Source organism: Lichenostomus cassidix, chromosome 4 (genome assembly GCF_008360975.1).
Source record: "Lichenostomus cassidix isolate B80296 chromosome 4, HeHo_3.0, whole genome shotgun sequence".
In the NCBI taxonomy this organism is placed as follows: domain Eukaryota; kingdom Metazoa; phylum Chordata; class Aves; order Passeriformes; family Meliphagidae; genus Lichenostomus; species Lichenostomus cassidix.
In genome coordinates this window covers 46,317,572-46,336,113 of record NC_139484.1, presented here as the reverse complement: position 1 = coordinate 46,336,113, position 18,542 = coordinate 46,317,572, and the positions used below count along the sequence as shown (strand labels likewise).

General features: G+C 39.9%; 1 protein-coding gene across 2 annotated transcripts in view; it reads right to left on the bottom strand.

The window, feature by feature from the left end:
- The window catches only part of GABRA4 (gamma-aminobutyric acid type A receptor subunit alpha4), a 59,696-nt gene extending 44,200 nt beyond the window's left edge, over positions 1-15,496 (bottom strand). The window contains exons 1-6 of one of the 2 annotated variants that reach the window (XM_085059037.1): positions 15,178-15,496; positions 14,972-15,090; positions 5,770-5,837; positions 3,135-3,355; positions 2,950-3,032; positions 1,059-1,202 (exon numbers count right to left, since the gene is read on the bottom strand). In XM_085059037.1, coding sequence (XP_084915163.1) covers positions 1,059-1,202; positions 2,950-3,032; positions 3,135-3,355; positions 5,770-5,837; positions 14,972-15,090; positions 15,178-15,260 — 718 coding nt within the window. In that variant the 5' untranslated portion in view covers positions 15,261-15,496. The remainder of the gene's footprint in view (positions 1-1,058; positions 1,203-2,949; positions 3,033-3,134; positions 3,356-5,769; positions 5,838-14,971; positions 15,091-15,177) is intronic. The other variant, XM_085059038.1, reaches the window with a different exon arrangement.
- Positions 15,497-18,542: the final 3,046 nt, after the last annotated feature.

Genomic DNA, 18,542 nt, shown 5'->3' with positions numbered 1-18,542 from the left:
GCATTTGTAACATTGTGGTACCTCCCTGCCGAATAAAACAGTAAGAACAATGACACACATCCGATGTTATGCACCTCAGCTTTTTTCTAGGTTTATAAGTCAGCCCCACTATGACAGTGAAACAAATGCAAAAACCATTGAGAAGAATTAAAAATACTCTAAGTTTATCTAAAATGTTATCATTCACATTAAGCAAACAAACCCAAAAAATCAGTTTTACCATAAACTGAATAAACTGTCTAAATAAAGCACTACAGAATGAGCCTTTTGGGACAGCAAGGGCATTTTTTTCTTAACTCATAATAATCTGTATGCTGAGAAGTAAATCTCTAGTGAATTGCAAAATGCCATTTTATATTTGAGTAAAACATCCATAGAGTAATACATCAAACATATTTGCTTTATCGGTTTCATTTTGACTATCCCAAAACACCCAAACCTGCTGATGCTTAGAAACTGATTCCAAATTTTAAAAATATTTTGGGAATATGCTTGTTTATCACCACACTGCTCATCAGTGATACTTCACTCATTTTGGATGCCTGTAGTTGCCATTTGCCTTATTTCTTACAGCAAAAATCAGCAGAAGTATCTATTGTGACTAATGCATTTGTGCCTACCCTTATCTGACTAGAGGGTTTTTATGGTTTTAATAACCCATTCTGTATGCTGTACTTCTATCCTGAGCTGTTTGCAACGCCAAACAAAGGAAGTCTTTTGCACATAATGTGGATACAGTGCTGAGAAATTACTTCCTCACCCAGGCATCCTCTTGACTCTTCAAACTGCATTTTAAGCAGTGATTAAATGCTCATTTTGTCCCTTGGAGTAATGATCTCATTCTAGCTTTCTGAAAGACTGTCGCAATCTACTGTAATGAATCTGCAAATGTAAATCTCAAGGACAGAAACCTAATTCAGATTTACACTCTCAGCCCTTAATACATACTCTATGACATTCAGTAGAATAACTTACAGGAAGAAAAAGAAAAAAAAAGCTCTGGGCAATTTTACACGTTATTTTTACCTCAGGTTGATTTTCACTGATGAGACTCCTACCTGTAATAGATTTAATAGTTTCAGAGGATACCGTATGCCCAAGCAGGTCATACTGAACTAAACTGGAAGACTCCTCAGGAACTTCCACTGACTTCTCAGGTCCTTTTGTCCAGGTATAAATCATTTCACTCTTTGGATAAGCATCTACAACACAGCATCAATTTGCATAAATAGGAAACTTTTTCTCATGCCCTACTAAGAACCCAAGCCAAACCTACCGAAACCAAACAGAAAAACTCACACGAACAACTTCAAAAGATACCCTTCATGTTCAGTTACCCCCAAAAAGCCACCCTCAGAGGAAAATAAATAAGTGCTCAGGTTATATATCAAGTGCCACACATAAATTTACTTTGCATATCAATGTGAAGACTAAATGCAAATCCTTTCCACATCAGCCCTTACTGGGCATGCAAAGTTTATTTTAGCAATTTCTAACTAAAATTTTGCTGTTAAAATATACTAATCTACAAAAAAAAAAAAAAAGAGTATGTACAAGGAGGATATATTTTGAAGATTGGGTGCATATTCCTTTACAGAAAAGAATTATTATACTAAAAACTACAATATTTTAAACTTCTGTTTAAAATATTTGCCAGAAACCATATGTCAGTAAAAAGTTCACATAAGCCCCAAAATAAGCACACACAAAGAAACATTTTACATTTACTGCAAAAGACATATCTTAGGGCTAGCATTCAATCCCTACACAGTGCAAACTCCTGTTAAAATTGAATCAAATCAGTCTCACATTTGAAATGGCTACAAGTTATTTCAAGTTTCACTGTGGGAAATACCAGACTAGGTCTCAGCACAGTTTCTGCTGACTGGTGATTCTGTCTGAAGAGCTGTGACTGTGGATGAGCCCCCACTACCGAAGCACCCTTCGGTATACAGCTGATACCAAAGACAAATCTTGCAGCACCTGGTCTCCAGTGTCACCATGGCAGAAAAAAATCCTTTCAGAGCAGTGTCTTTAATACCCCCATTCAGGTTGACTACCTAGCTGTATAAGCTAAATTTATGCTATGGAAAAACTCTGAGTGTTCTCCAGCCATTTCTGACTTCAAAGCTCTGGGGTCAAGGAAAACAGATTATTGTCCAGCCATCAGAGGGTCTAAAGCAGAGAAGTCAGTGACCAAGAAGGCTTAAAAGAATAACCAGATAGTTAATGGAGCACACCAACTAGGTCTCCAGGGGGTCTCAGAGCTCTCTGCTTTGGATTCACATCAGGGAACCACAACTACCTCTCTTGCTTGTTATGAAGATGTCCTAAAATGTTCCTTCTAAAGTTTGGACATTTTTCAAAATCTGTATCTGATTTCAAAGCAGAAAAGTCATCTACACTAAGATTCTTCTCTCCATGTAAAAACATTATTTATCTAGTCTAAACTTGTAATTTATACTCCTATTATAGGCCAGGAGACAGACAATTACAGCTAAAGGTCAAATATCTGCACACAACCTACACCTCTATCTTAGGATGGCAATGTGCTTCCACTACCTGTAGAGAAATTCAGCTAGCCTGCTCCACTAGGTGTCTTCTACCTGCTGTTTTAATCTGAGCTTGTCTTCTCCAGAGAATATTTCACTTCACTGAGTATCCAATTCCTCCCCAAGAACCAAGAAAAACTATATGTTTCAAGCAACTGTGTAGCCAGAATAGGGGGGTTTAATGTAATAGCTGAATCACTGTCCACTATTTAGTTCTCTGGGTTTAATTTTTGAGGTCCTAAATAGAAGTCCCAAAGAACTTAACAGGAGTTTTGTCTGCATAGGGATTGCATATCAAGACATATCTGTATATATTCAGACCGTTTAGTAATTGCTCAAAATTTACTTCTACTATTTAAATTCTGTAGTTACAAGAAATTTCATAATTGCAACTTACAACTCCCAAATTTGAGAGGACAAGCATGACCATCCATGGGAAAATCCACTAATCTCATGGGACACTCTGCACTTATTGTAAGCCTATAATGGAACAAATTAAATAGTCTCTGGTTGCAATTTTGTCTAGGCAGTACAACTTTTGCATACAATAATTGTAAGAAGTCAAACAAACACATTAGATACCTCATTGTGTACAGGATGGTGCCATTTCTCATTATTCTGAAGAGTTTATTTGGAGCTGTCATATTATGTGCAACAGACTTTTTCCCGTTCCTGAAGAAAGTGTCAGGAGTCCATACCTTCGAAACCATCAAGTTGTTAAGTCTTAAAATTTCAATAGGACCATCATATTTTAATCTTTTGTCTACCCATGTCTGACGAAAGAAGACATCCATTGTATATTCCTGTATTAAATTGCAGAAAAACAAAGACCACATTTGCATGTGTGTTTCCTGTAAAAGAAGAAATCCCTCAGGAGCAAAGAAATCAGTAAGAAAAGAAAATCCTAAGTCCACTACACAAACATCTTTCCACCAATTAAAGTGTCTTGTGTACTTCTTAACAGCTTAATTTCTTACATTAGTCATATCAATAAGCCGCTACACATTTAATCATTAAGGAATAATTAACCTAATTACATTGCAGGAAGCAGGCAACTGAATTTGAAGTCAAGCATATAACTGAAAACAAAATGATCTCTGACAAGAATTGTCAACAGATTTTTAAAGAAAATAGATTGGCTGCTACTAGCTAAATTGAAAATACCAGGACAAGTGATTAGTTCCACTTTAAAGTTAGGAAAGAAAACTTAACTTCATCTCATGGAAAGTAAGCTTTTAACTGAGAAAAGATAAGCTAGTCCTTTGCCATGCCCATAAATCACAAACTATATACAGATTTGCATATATGTACTTTTTTTTTAAGTATGTAACTATCCCATTAACTTCCTCAGAAAAGCTACTCAGATGCTCCTGAAAAAACATGCAAACAACTGCAGAACTGCAGACACAGGCACATCATGAGAAATCATACGTGAATGAATGGATGAAAGAATGTGTTTCTCATCTCAGGAAGCTAAAGCATTTCACAAAAAAACTATCATGTGTCATTGAAAAAGGCAACATGTGAAGCTTTAAGTCCTTTCTAACTTACAGTTTTGATTGTGTTGTTAAGCCAAACAATGTTTTCTGACTTCATTTCAAATTCTTCTGCATAATGCTTCCATTGAAATTCCTTGTAAGGCCATATCTATTTGCATTGGCAAGGAGGCATGTCTACTAGTGTAATGCATTTTAGGATTATATCTGTCTTCTTTTCCATGACTGTATCCTCCACTGTGGTTTATAGTTAATCCATGAAAAGTGTCTCCTCTAGTGTCATTTCTTGCTGGCAACTTCATAGCACATAAGTAGCAGTTTCTGTTATTAGCTTCTACATGACAGATTTTGTAATACAAGATTTCAACCTTTTTCATTACAAAATGAAAACGGGTACAAAAGCAACTAAAAAGACCTTCTGATGATCCCCTGTACTGAGACCATATCACACTTGACTGTTGCAGCGAGTTTTATAAGTGCAGCCACATTCAGATTTCATTTTTCATTTCATTTCAGGGTCATTAATGGATACATTAACTAAAAAGTATTCCAGATGCAATTCCTGTATTCCTAAATACCCTAATTAATCCCTAATGAAGAAATCGGAAATATCTGCTGTAAACTCTCCTTCTGCAAGTTCCTTACCAATCTTCGGTCCATGTTCTCACTTCTGCCTGTTCCAATATAACTAATAACTTCCCATGAAAATGAAACCTGAGAGCTGCTGTGCAGCCCTCATTGTAGATTTGAAGCACATATTACTAGATTTCCTTGGAACCACATTCTTGTCCCCCTTGTCACTCTAATAAGCATCACACTGCACATGATAACCAATGAAGGGGTAAGATGCATTTCAACATGAGACTGCTGGCATGAATGTAGCCCTTGAAAAAATGCCTCACTATCACATACCTTTCCACATAATAGAAGTAAATAAGGTGCACCACAAAGTGAACAACAGCACTATATGAGAAGAAAATTACGACCCTGAAGCTGATTTTTCCATGAGAAAGTTCAGTTCAGCACATATGGCTGTGTTATTTTCATGGGATTTCTTGAATATGTTATAAAAAGATCAACAGCAGTATGATTTAAGGGTATATCACTGTATTTTAGAAATTGATGAGAGTTTTGCTGGATTTGACCTTGAAAGCAAAAGCCATTCAGGCACAAACGACAGAACATGCAAATGTAATATTTCTCCTCTGCTATTATTTCATGCACGTCACTTGGACATTTAATTTCTGCAGATATGAAAACTTTTATCAGAGAAACATTAGCTGAAAGTGATGCTAAAAGGAGCACACCAATCAGCAAAAGGCATTCATCTGAAATGAAAACATCAACAATTATTTGTAATGTCATTATAATTCACCTGAGAATAACACAAGTGTCAGAAACAAAAAGCAATTTCAAAGATGTTACACATTTTCCCCACAGCAGACTGACTTAGATACTCCCTGCAAGGCCAGATTCTGCTTCTATGCCGTGAAAATCTCTTTTAAATCCTATGAAGTGAATTTCTTAAGCCAGCCAAAACCCACTGAAACTGTGACCAGAATCAGGCCTGATGTATCTAATTATAACCTGTAAATTAAGCTGTTACTAATCTTGCCTAATTTGCATGATTGACAGAACAGTACAGATGAAGCATCCACTCCTACTGCAGTTAATGGTTTCTCAGAACCAGGAAATGGCATTTTAATCCCAGAAATACATACCATTTCTACATCAGAAACAGGTCCAAAACTGGTGACATATATATCTGTTTTGACTTCAGTAACAGGACCTAATGTATGAAAAGGAAGTGAGCAAGAAAATTTGAATTTTGCAGGTCAACAATTCCCATAAATGATCCTGGCGTGTGAACAGTTACCGCTTTCAAGGTTCTGTGGATGAGCAAGAGCAAAATGCAAACAGAGGTCAATTCAGATAAGTTTCAAGTAAGAAGCACTGCTCAATTACCTTTACCACATAAGTAAATCAAAAGCAGCATTCCCATGCAAATCCCCATTCAGAAAATCAATGTTGACTCAACAGCTGAGAAAACTGATGCCAAAAGTTAAAAAGACTCACTAAAAACACCATTCTACTTAACGACAAGCAGTGAATCCAGAAAATCCACATTCCTCAAAGCATGTTTTACTAATATTTGGACCTACTGGTAATAACTGGACTACAGACATTAGCATGCCATGCACCAAGCAATTTAGTATTGCAGGATCAAGAACTGCATCCATATCCTGAGACATACTTAAGAGCTTTAATACTAATATCCTAAATAAAAGTTGGAGGTCTAAGCATTTTTGAGGTTTTGAACTAGAATCCATATTCTGCTACAAAGCCTGTCTTGAGAGAACTAATGATTCTTAGGACACCACTAAAAACAGGCACTGAACAAAGGTCTTGCACTCTCACAGCTGCACACAGCAAATCAACCACCAGAGAAAGCAGTTTCATTTTATATTATTTCCTTTACTACCTTGACATTTTAAATGAGCATTCACTCTACAGTAAACTCTACACTTCCCCTTAAACCAAAGAACACACACACTAATTTGATTGGGATTTAGGTCTGTTCCCAATGTAAAAAGCTAGAAAGCTGCTAATCATTACCAGCTGTTATGGTGATTTTGTCATCAAAGCATTTGTTAACAGTTTAATTCAGGTAATTAACTCACATCATAAATTTAAAATAAAAAAAAATTTTAAATCTATTGAAGGTCCTCCCAAACAGTATCTGTTTGAAAAACATGCATGATCTACAAATTCACAACCAGCTTCTAAACCCCTACAACTCAAATTATTAAAGAGGATAAGTGGCTCAAGTCTGGTAATTCAAGCTTTATCATAGTATTTGCAATCTAAAAATGAACGGAGGAAAGACTCAACAGAGTTAGCAGAATATGTCCCACTTGAAAGGAATTTTTTTTTTAAATCATTCTTCACAGATGTCACTTTGAATCAAATGGTAAAAGATAAAAAAGAAATAAGCAATGGGAAAACAGGGAACCTGTACTTTTTGCACTTTGAGTCTCAAGCTGTGAACAAAAAGTAAAAGAAAACCATGTAAAATTATTTTACTACAGAATTTGCAAATTAGTTAGAGAAGAACAGCTAAGAATTTTTCAGCTAAATGCCAAAAAGATTACTTTGCTGGAAGCTAAGTTTCACAGAAGGCCATTTCTTCAAAATAGCTCTAAAGAAATTTCACTGTACAACAGTTGGTAGCTCAGAGGTCCCTGGAAAGTTGGATAGTTTGGCATGTCTGTTTCGAAGATGTTTTAAGAAGTAACTCCAAAGTTCCAGATAACACACTTTCATACCACGCCATTTCTTTTGCAATGGGTTCCATGCCAAGTGGAAGCTGCTCCCTTCTCTACAAAGTGTCTGTTGGTCAGGGAAATCCATGAGTGTTGAGATCACTCATCTTACTGACAATGCAGTCCAATGAACATTTCCTGAATATATTTATTTCCAGAGAGCAGAAGAGCTCAAAGAGACTAGAAGTGAAGACATTTCTCTACAGTGCTAGAAAATAGGAGAGAAAAGCCCAGTCATATGTAAAAACAGAAGAGATTCAATTACAACTGATCTCCCATAAACTATGACAATTTATCCAGGATTGGTTTAAATATATAAATATTTATTTCATTTGAACTTTAAATATTTCTGAAATCAGTTCTATAGAAATGCAAAATTAATTTTCCCATATAGCTTTAATAAGAAAATACAGGAATTAGTCTTAGTTACTCAATAATAAGAGAATACTAAATACTTCACTCAGTTCCTGAAGGAATCCCTCTCAGGAACCAAGTTCAATATCCAGTATTTTTTTATTATTGAGTAACAGAGACAAGTCCCTGAATTACTTTCAGGAACTGCTTTACTTGTTAGTTCTAAGAAACTAAACAGGAATAGTCCTCAAATAAACCCTGAACCTTTAAGAGTTTTTCCTCTGATGGTAAATTCTTTTCTTTAGCTCACAGAACACTGTAATTTCAGAATCATACCAAATTGAGCAAAGGGACAGATTTTTTCCCACGGGCATGAACTGCTTGTCCTCAGACACTGATTCCTTTTATTAAATGATTACAGCTTCATGAGCAATAGGCATTCAGAGGCTTTTGAAACTTTGTTTTTTGGAGTTCCTCAGAAAGAAGGGGAAAGCTAAGATCAAGAAGCTAATCTCCAAGTCAGCAAGCCTACGACTTAATGCTATTAGAAATACTATAGCAGCAGCACAAAACGAAAACTATGTTTGAGTTCACTCTCCAGTAACTGCTATTCTTTTCTCAAATATTTATTAGTATGACCCATGAGAAAGAAAGAAGCAGGAAGTCTCAGACAATAACGAGGCCACAAAATAGTGTTTACTTTTGGTTGCTTGCTCAACGTGATGGCAGAAGAGTGACAAAACAGATGTTAAAATCACATCTTGTTCCACTAGAAAATGGCAGATGAATGAGGATCTAGAAATACTTTAAGCATCATAACAGTTATCCAGCTAGTACTGACATACAAATCCTTGCTTTGCAGCCAAAACCTTGGTCCAACAGTTCAGCATGTGGTAGGAGCAAAGAGAGGGAAGCTGATTATCTCCTTAATGCTTTCTCTCCAATTGCAGCCCTTTCATGCTCCACGTCTTCCACCTACCTTGGCCTTAACAGTTGTGAAATGACAAATCTTGGATTTTCTAGCACATCCCAGTACTTAATGCCAGCCCAGGAGTATCTATGGTGACACCAATACCTATCTCCTATTCTTCTTGTTCTAGAAGAAAACATAACTCCTGTTGGTAACAATAGCGGGGGTATAAATAGTGAGTCATGCTGCTGCTTCTTTTTTAAACTATTATTAATCGTGGGAATTCCTGTCAACGAGGAGGTGATCTGTAGTCACCTAACCTACTTTTACTGGTGATTTAAGCAGCCCTCCAAAACGAAGATGTTGCACCACTTAATCAACTCAGGCTCTGCAAGCAGAAGATCCTATTAGAATCCTTAACGCTCTATTACTGGCAATAAAACGCAGAGAGTTGTAAGAAGGCCAATTAACTTTAAATATGACCATTTGGGCTTACCCCTCAGTGGATCTTCACAAAGTATCTATCTTCCATAAATCTTCAGGAATGCTGAAGAACTATTTATATCATCCTGGTGTGTATTTTTATGTCAATGAAATAGGAGGAGAGTCCTACACACTGCAGTGGGAACAGTTAAGTCTGAATCACTGCTTGCAAGATAATATACTTTAAAGAAGCTCAGGCAGGATTAAAAGCAACCCCTGCAAAAAGCCAGAATAGTTCAGTGTTATAGATGTCACATGTGGGCTGAAGAAGTGATGCCAGGCCCTAACCCTGGGAAGAGGAAGACAAGAGAGCTCTCCCATATCTTTTGTGTCAACATATGTGTTGAACTGCAGCACAGCTCCCAGTGAAAGCCTTCGGGCTCCATTATCCCCGCGTCTCCATAGGCAACTGTCACTGCAGAGATCTCCGCTGGATGTAAACAGTCAAATCCGGCACAGGCTCTCTGTATATTGCAAATTCTGCCATCAAGAGTCCCACAAGTAATCGGAAACATTAACAAACAGAGTCTGTACAAAGATTTCAATAAACAAAGTGCAATTTAAATGCAGTGCAGTTATTGGTGGTATTATGAGATCAATGCCAGGATATATAAACCACATAAAATCATATTACATCAGTTCCTACAGCTACACTTTAAAAAAAAAAGTAGCGCTACAGATTTTTTTTAAATATAACTACATGTGAAAGATTTGGTGCTTTCTCTTTCCAAATTCTAGCTGCCTGAATAGGGCTGACATTTTTTAAGTGAGGCAAAGAAAAAAAAGAAAAACCCATCATATGAAACATGTTCTCTTGTTTCATTCTATCAGAAAGAACAGCTAAGGACACCTGGTATATGTAAGAATTCTGTTCATAAGCCAGAACTAGGCAGGGCATTTTTAAAAAATTAATGCAGAACTCAAAACATGGGCTACATTCTCTACCAAAAGACAAGACAACAAATACAGCAGCACATGATAACCTTTGTCTCTATGTATGTTCATTTATCAGCATGTCTGAACCTGAAAAGGGAAAAATACACCTCCAGAAATTAGGAGAATACTGTTTCTTTGCCTGTTTATCAGCAAATCATCTCTGCTGAGAAAGCCAATAAACCTGACACTGCTGCCAGTTTTCATGATGTGGACACCTGTCTACTAAGAACTGGACTAAGAATATCAGCTAATTTTATGCAGATCACTGAACAACAGACAGATGGTAATGACTTCAAGCATTACTAACTGAGGCCAAATTCAAATCTGTCACCTACAGGTATCTAACACCATATCCTGTTAAGCTTTGAGTCATCATCTCTCACCAGCTGAGAAAGAATGGACAACTGCCGGAAAAAAAAATTACCAGCTTCACTTTTCAATGCTCACTTCAAGACCATTTGCAATCTAAATAGTAAAAACAAATTACAGTATCTACTATGCTGAGCAATGGAACCTTGAAGGTATGCATGAGTTCCTAGTAAGAGTAGATAATCATGTAGATATTTTTATTTTCTCTAAAAACAGAAAATTGCCTTTGCTCTTCAAATGTATTCTGTGTTTATTTTCTGACTAAAGTCCTGCATAGACAGGAAATGAAACTCTTCAGAAATGCTGTTCATCAGCTGAACAACACACTGTCTAGATGGGGCAGAGAATCCTTCTCCTACCCTTCCTAGTGGAGACAATGGCTAACATATTTAATTCCACCAAGTACTCAGCTGCACTCTCCCAGTTACAAGATCATGAGAAAGAATACAAAAGGAGGAAGAAAATAAAAAATGTTAATGAATGAAAACCGTCCTGTTCCTTCTGTTCATGAGTCAGTGTACATGGCAATTTCAAAAACAGAAAGCCACAGAGCTAGCACCAGTAGCTGACAGTGAGGTTCAAAACTTATGCCAGATTCTACCTCACACAAACGAACAGAACTCAGGAAGGGAGAGGACTCCAGCCTTCCTGACTGGGCAAGCACACCACAACGCACCAGTGACGTGCTGTGGGCGATGCTGGCAGCTTGTGGTCAGCAGATTTCATGGTCAACCTAAGAACCTTGGGCAGGAGGCAAGTCACACACCACTTTGTTTCTTTGGTCCAACCACACAACTCTCCAACTGCTGAAAGGCGCAATTCATTAAAATTAGCAGATACATGGCAGCACAGGGCGCTGACAACCTCATCAGCTTCAGTCTCCTTACTCCTTCCTATACCCCTAAGTCCAGGCTGAAGTGTGGTTAGTTACTGTGTCATGAAAATTTCAAAGACACCACTACATTTTTTACAATTACCATCCAATACAGGTTTGAATTGGCTCTTGCAGGCCCTTTGCTAACATCAGGAGTTGCTCAGGTGAAGTCTGAAACCATGCAAGGGCTTAAATTGGCAAATCAGACACAGGCCTTTTACTTCAAGTGAATAACACTCCGTTCAAAGACTTTAGACTTCTACTGTCACTTTGAAACTAATCACCAGAAAGGTAATAAAGTGATTTTTAGAGAAAATACAACTTTTGTAACTTTCTGTAGTTTTCTTCATGTGATAGACAAAATTTTTAAAAGCAGATGAAAATTGGAGACAGGGTTTAGCTAGAAATGCTTTTACTTTAAACTTCTACAGCTGAATCAAAATAGTACTATGATAGTACTCTTGAAGTTTTCCAGCAGATGATGATGTTAATTAATGACACTACAAGCACCTTCTGTAAAAACACTGTTTTTATAGAGTGGTGTTGACCAGGAAACCCCCTTGGATTATAAATTGCACGCTGAAATTCAGGAAAACAATATAACAGAGCATACAGTGGAAGGAATGAACTAACTTCATTTCCACCACACCATTGTCAAACATCATACAGCATTACTTTACTCATTAGTCCCTAAATATCTTCCCTCTACTTGAATTCAAAACTCTTATGCATTTAAAGTCTTCCTGACAGCACTTGCAGGTTTTTTTTTTCCTTTCCTACATGAAAGTGCCTGTTCTGCTTTACTTCATTCAATTTCTAGGTGACATTTCTTTGCTTCTCCCTTTAGAATCTCCCCCCACCCCAACTTAATGGGAATTTTCACTCAAGTGGTCTTTAGTAACCATTTTAATAAACACTTCTGCTTTTGTTCATCACACAACCAAACCTCACCCTGCCTAGTAAGGTGACAGCAACTTTTTAAGTTCATTAAATTCTTTTAATAAAGTGAATTAATAATGCAGGGTGTCAATCCAATGACAAGTGGGTGTTCATTCTTCTATTAACCCTTAACATACAGCATGCTCAGAAGTACCACCAAGAGAAGCTTCCATATACTCCACTGGGGCTCACAACTCTGCTGGGAGACCACGTCTGCATTTGTAAGCATGCTGAGGCAATTCAACTTCTCCTCTATACCTACCAAAAATTGTGCAAATTAATGATAGAATGGAGAATTTAGATCCTGTTGTACACAATATCCAAAATCTAACATTTTCTACTTTGCTCTGCATGTGAATAATCCTCATGTATTTTTATTTGTGGTAACTCTGGAATATGCCAACAAAATTCAGAATTTGGCTACCACCCCAAGTCTGATTTTAAACATAATTTGTGCCAGAATTAGAAATATTTTCATCAATTTGAAGTTTAAAATCAGCATCAGTTAGTCCTCTGCGAGGCCTTTTGTTCTTAAAATAAAACCTTCATTTCATTTCAGGCCATGTGAAAACTAGATGGTGAATCAGCTTCAAGAAGAAAACAAAAATAAGTTTCTGCTCTTCATCAGAAAGTGATGTGTCTTTAATATTACCAAAACACACTATACTTTCCATCTCTAAATATTCCCATCCCCTCTGACATTTTGTTTGCAATGCTACAAACTAGTGAGTGACCCACTTTTAAGACACAAATCCCATTTGTCATAAAGATTTATCAGAAAAAAAAATCCAGAATATAGATAAAAGTTGATTTTATGTTCCATATTTCAATAAATAGTCTGTAGTTATTACTCTGAGCAATGTCAAAAAGTGAAACCTGATCAATTACAGAAATTTCTTTCTTTGGTTGGTTTTGTTGTTTGATTTTTTTTATTCAAAGTTGTTCTTCTCAAATCAGGTGTAGGTAATTTTCACTGTAAGGACCTAGGGAGGCAAGCATCATTTTTAAAAAGTAAGTATTTTCACCCCATATCATACTTAAAAGTTCAAAACTCAAAGATGAGTGGTTTAAATATAAACCAAAGACATGGTTATGAGGAAGGAAGAAGCAAAATAATATCCAGTTATGAAATATTGACCCAGAAGTGTTTTCCCCAGGCTGAAATCTGAGAGTTTTTTCCTCCCTCTCTAATTTACTTCAAAATTGCCAATATGAAAGTTCAAGAAGACACAATGAACTTTTTTGCCTTGATTGCATTTTGCTGAAAGTCTGCCACACAGGGGAAAAATATCTACTCTTGCAAAACATCCTGCAAAGGACAACTGTATTGAAATAAAAATCAACGTATATTACATATTTAGTAGTTGTTTAATTTTGGAAATCTGATAATGCTCATAAAGCATCTTTGCTAGATGACTAATTAGTTGGCATTCAACCTAAAATGATGCCAAACATAGCACATCTCTTGTACGCGTGCAGAAGTGTCTGTAACCTCTCTGCAAAGACTAAATTGCAAAAGACTATCAGTTCCCAATGACTCCTCCGGGTGTTAATAAATTTAGCTTCCTTCTCACTTAACGTGTAAGCTAACTCAAGAAGGCCTCATTTATTCCATACACTCAAAATAATAAAAGAGTGGTCCATGGTGCCAGGGGCTGTCCTTTAACAATCACGGTCATGCATGTGAGCACTGCATATGGCATGTGGGGAAGATGCTGGCATGTCAGTGGGGATGGATCACATGTATGAAGAAGGTACTTTCAGAGGAGGAAGAAAGTATTTCGCAACAGAAACCTACGCAAGGATCTCATTCAATCCTGTATTGGAAGCAGCCTATAAAAACCTCGTTATAGCTTCGAGCACCATAAAAAGGGCTGTAGCATTCCTTTGTAAGTATTTTTTAGTATTATTTTTACTTTCAAATTTGCATTTTCAATATCTTCGTTCTAGACCACAAAAAAAACTTTTATTTTGCCTAGATCTTAATGATTTTTCGTTCCAAATGCCTACACAAAATCGTCAAAATCATAAAGAACAGCAAGTCTGGCTGCTTCTTCAGCATCACAAAACTGCATCTCAACAGCTGGGGGAAAGAAAGAGGCCCAAAACCCCCGCAGGCAGAGCACAGGTGAAAGCAGATTTGAAGCTCCTCCACATCTAATTCCTATACAGCAATTAAGTCTACTACTATTAAATCAAAGCTGGAATTTCAACAACTGTGGTAAAGAACTGGCATGCTCAGGCACCTGAGCTCTGATTTTCCCTAACTAGCGGAACAGAATCCATCCTAGGCTGGTGAAAGTACACTTGTTTCTGTTAGGAACCGATCGCGGCATTTACGCGTCAAAAACTGCCAAAAACGAGAAGAATCTGGATGTTACAGAGGTCCCTCCATCCCCAACAAGCCAACCCACACCGGCTTCACGGCTTATTTTCCCCCCGCGCGGCAGCAGCAGCCCGAGCCCGCGGTGTGGGCAGAGCAGCCCAGCGGGGGCTGAGCCCGGGACCGCCCCAGCGGGTCCCCACGGCCGGGATGCGCAGCACCCCGCGGGCTTGCGGGCCAGCCGCCGCCACCATGCCGGCCCTTCCCGGAGGGTCCGGACCCCGGGGCGGGCAGTGGGGACACACCCCCACCTTTTGGGTCACTAACGGGTCGGTCCGAGCGGTCAGCGCCGCGTCCCCCGCCCCTGCCCGGCGACCCCCCGCCCGCCGCCGGCACCGCGCCGCCACCGTACCCCCGAATCCCGGTCGCAGCCGGTTGTCATAGCCATCCAGGAGGCTGTTCAGGATGCTGGTGAAATTCTCCGGCCACAATTTCTCCTCTTTTTTGATCTGCCCCGGCGGGTTGGTGAGACTGCGAGGCAAAGAAGGAGCGGGTGAGCGGAGCCGCCGGGAGCCCGCGGGGAGCAGCGGCACCGGACCGGCCGCCGGGGCTACTCACCAGGTCGCCAGGCACAGGCAGTGCAGGAGGGCGATGGAGAGACCCGAGGACATGGCGATGGCTGGCTCCTTGGCAGAAACCATCTTTGCATGCCATACTTCACGCCTGGGCACGTTAAACGCCTTGTCCGGGGCGGGGAGGGGGACGCGGGGCCCGGCGGGGGGGCGGCGGTCCCCGGCGGTCCCACATGCGCGGCGCCCCGGTTGCCAAGCGCCCGGCACGGGCGGAGGAGCGGCGAGCGAGTTTCCCCGCACCGTTAACTCTCTCGGGGCAACAGGCGCCGGTCCCCGCCGCTCCCCCGGCTCCCGCCCCCGCCCCGCCCCGCCCGCGGCCCCGCGCTCCGCCCCGCGCTCCCCTCCCGGCCCGGCCGGCCGCCGCTGCCTCCGGTGCCGCTGCGGAGGTGGGGTGGCGGGCGGCGGGGGAGGCTGGGGGCGTCGCGGGGGTGACCGTGGAGTGTTCGCTCGTCCCGATCGCCTCTGCTCCCCACGGGGGGAACAGAACCGAGCGCGGGGGCGGGCGGGGGCGATTAGTTCGCCGGCGGGGAGGGTTTGGGAGCGGGAGGGTCTCTCCGCTCCGGTAGGAGAGGAGCTGGCACGAGAGAAGCAAGAAGAGGAGGCGAAGGAAAGCTTTGACTTCAAGGTTAAAACAGAGCGCACCCAAAACAGATGGGAGCGAGTGGGTTATCCCAGGTTTCTAAACGCAAAAAATGCCAGAATAAGGGAATCGTTTCACATTATATCTGGTGGGTTTTTTTCTTTTTTCTTTTCTTATCATTCCTATAATTAGGAAACAAGATTTGGTGACCCAAAAAAAATTCCATTATGCAAGGTCCAAGGGATTCTGAAGAATTACAGTAAAATCCACTCAGAAGAGTTGTTAGTCTGTCACAGGCTATTGGGATGGCTGGGTGGAGAGGGGAAGATGGGGAAAGGAGGAGAACTGGGGGGTGTTCCCCACACGGTAAGTATTGGCAGTAAACAACTTACTCTTCTGATCAAGTGTGCTGCAGAGACAATTGTTTGGGTTTGGAAATCAGTGTGCATGTCAGTTTTAATGAGGATAGTGAAATTCATCATGCACGTAGGGCAGGTATTGTAATTGACTCAAAGCCTGCCTCAGGTTGTACTGTCAATGCCAACAGTAAAAATCTTTTTTCATTACTTACTGTAGTATCTATCTTTTAGCACTGAAATGCCTGATTATCTTCAAAACTACTGTACACTTGAAATCTTCCTGATTGTACTTCAGAGCTTGTTCCAGCTAGGGTGCCCTTTGCTGATTCGTTTGAAAAACAATTAAAGCTGTGCTTGAAATCCATTCAGCTTGCTGACGCTGTTTATCTTTCAAAAAACTCTGTCTAGGCAGTCAGTTCTGCTTCCAATTTTAAAAGCCCTATTTAGGCCTCTGCAGATTACTAGTCTGCTTCCTGAGATTTTGACAAGGATCCTCATCTCCTGACTGCTTTACAGCATCCTGATCTGACTGCCTTAGTGGAATGACAAATGTCTTGCCAAACCCTCACCGAGTGGGGCAGCCTGCCTATGGATGGCACACACGTTCCGTGCGGTATTTACAAACCTGGACAACACAGACGGTAGGATGTCATGCCAAGGTCACTTCTGCTCTTGTGATGAGGCTCTGGGAGCAGCTTGTTTAACTCCACACACAGGTGAAAACCAGCACGACAGCCAGAGTCCACTGCTCTGGCTCCATTAGCAATCTGATCAGGAACAACAGAAGGATGGATGCACAGCTCTTCAGAAGTCTAATTTCACCAGTCAGATAAGTTTCTCTGGGTTAATCAGCCACTTGGGATCTTCTATAAAGTGTTGTGATTTGTTTCTCTGGACCAGTCTTCTGCTGTAGCATGGACTGTGCCAGGGAGATACTTGGAACTGGCCTCCAGTAAAGAGAGTGTCTAGCTTTTCTCCCTTGCAATAAAAAGTAGTCCCTTATTGCAGAATATTGGAAATATCTCTTACTGAGATTACCTCATATAGGGATACCTCAGTAAAATTTTGCTGGCAGAAGCAAAACTCAAAAAACTAAAGTGAGGGCAATAGAGGGTAATTGAGAACTGGGGAGAATCCTGCTGGCTAGTCACAAACATGGAGCAAAACGTGGCTCTACAGCACTGTCACTTATTGCAGCTGCATAGGAAGAAAACAAACACCCAGGCAGAGCTGGGGACACTGTTGGGTTTGGATTGTTTTAATACCTTCTGGATATGTATAGGCACCTGAGTGAACTGAAATAGAAAAGTCAAGCGGTATTCACCGGTAATGATTTCCACATGAATGTCATGAGAAATGCTATCACACAACCCCCTCCCAAATCCATGCCTGGAGTCAGTAGTTATGCTACAGCTAGAAATCAAAGAAACTCCCCCTTTCATCAAATCTAGGAACTGAGCTGGTCTTTGAATGGTTTTCAAATTCTTTAGAACAAAGAACAATATTATTGAGACCTTTTCTCTCTTCAGTACAGGTATTTCAGTCAAGTAACTGAAGTATCATTTAATAAAGGTAACAGCAGGTTACAAGACTTGTGGACATGCCATGTAAGGGCAAGAAGTACTCACGGCTTCTAAAACAATGCTCGTGTTGTTTTTTCTAAGAAAAATGTAGATATAGTGCTCTTCTGTCTCACCAAGCCTGCCTCAGGTTGTACTGATGTAGTATCCAGGTGCCATGTGAGTGCATTTACTCCCTACAAGTGCTAAATGAAATATCACTTTCTCTAAATCTAGAAAAAAAATTCTAGCACTTCTCAAATTCATCAATGGTTAATATCTCCCTTAACGTCCAGCAGTGACTATCAAGAGCTCCAAAGGATTAGTACTAAAACCAGGTGGGTTTCCTTGATATCTGAAAAACTGTGTCATTTGTAGATTACTGTAGCTTTTAGAAAACTAGACTTGAAGAAAACATAAACCACTTCAAAATAACAGTAAACAGTCCTGTAAGGCACATATAGGACCTCTGAATATTTGTTTATTACTTCTGATCTATGCATTGCCCTGCTTCATTTTAATGTTTTCTGAATTACCACTTAAGAGCTATTCTAGGGTTTATTTGGTAATGTATTTGTAGCATAGACATACAGAGACTCCAAAGGTGCTTCTTTGTCACCCACAGATGTATGCTGTTTTGAAAAGTACTGCTTTAAATGGTCTTTGATCTCTTCACAGAATATCTGGGTTATATCATCTCTCTAAAAGAATTTGATGACTCCAATAAGGATTTAGTGGTCACGGGCTAGATTGAGGGTCCCCAGAAGTATTTGCTGAATTCAGCATATTTTCAGCTTCTCCAGCGTTTACCACCAAGATTTCTCTGAAGAAATCTCACCCATCAGGGACTATT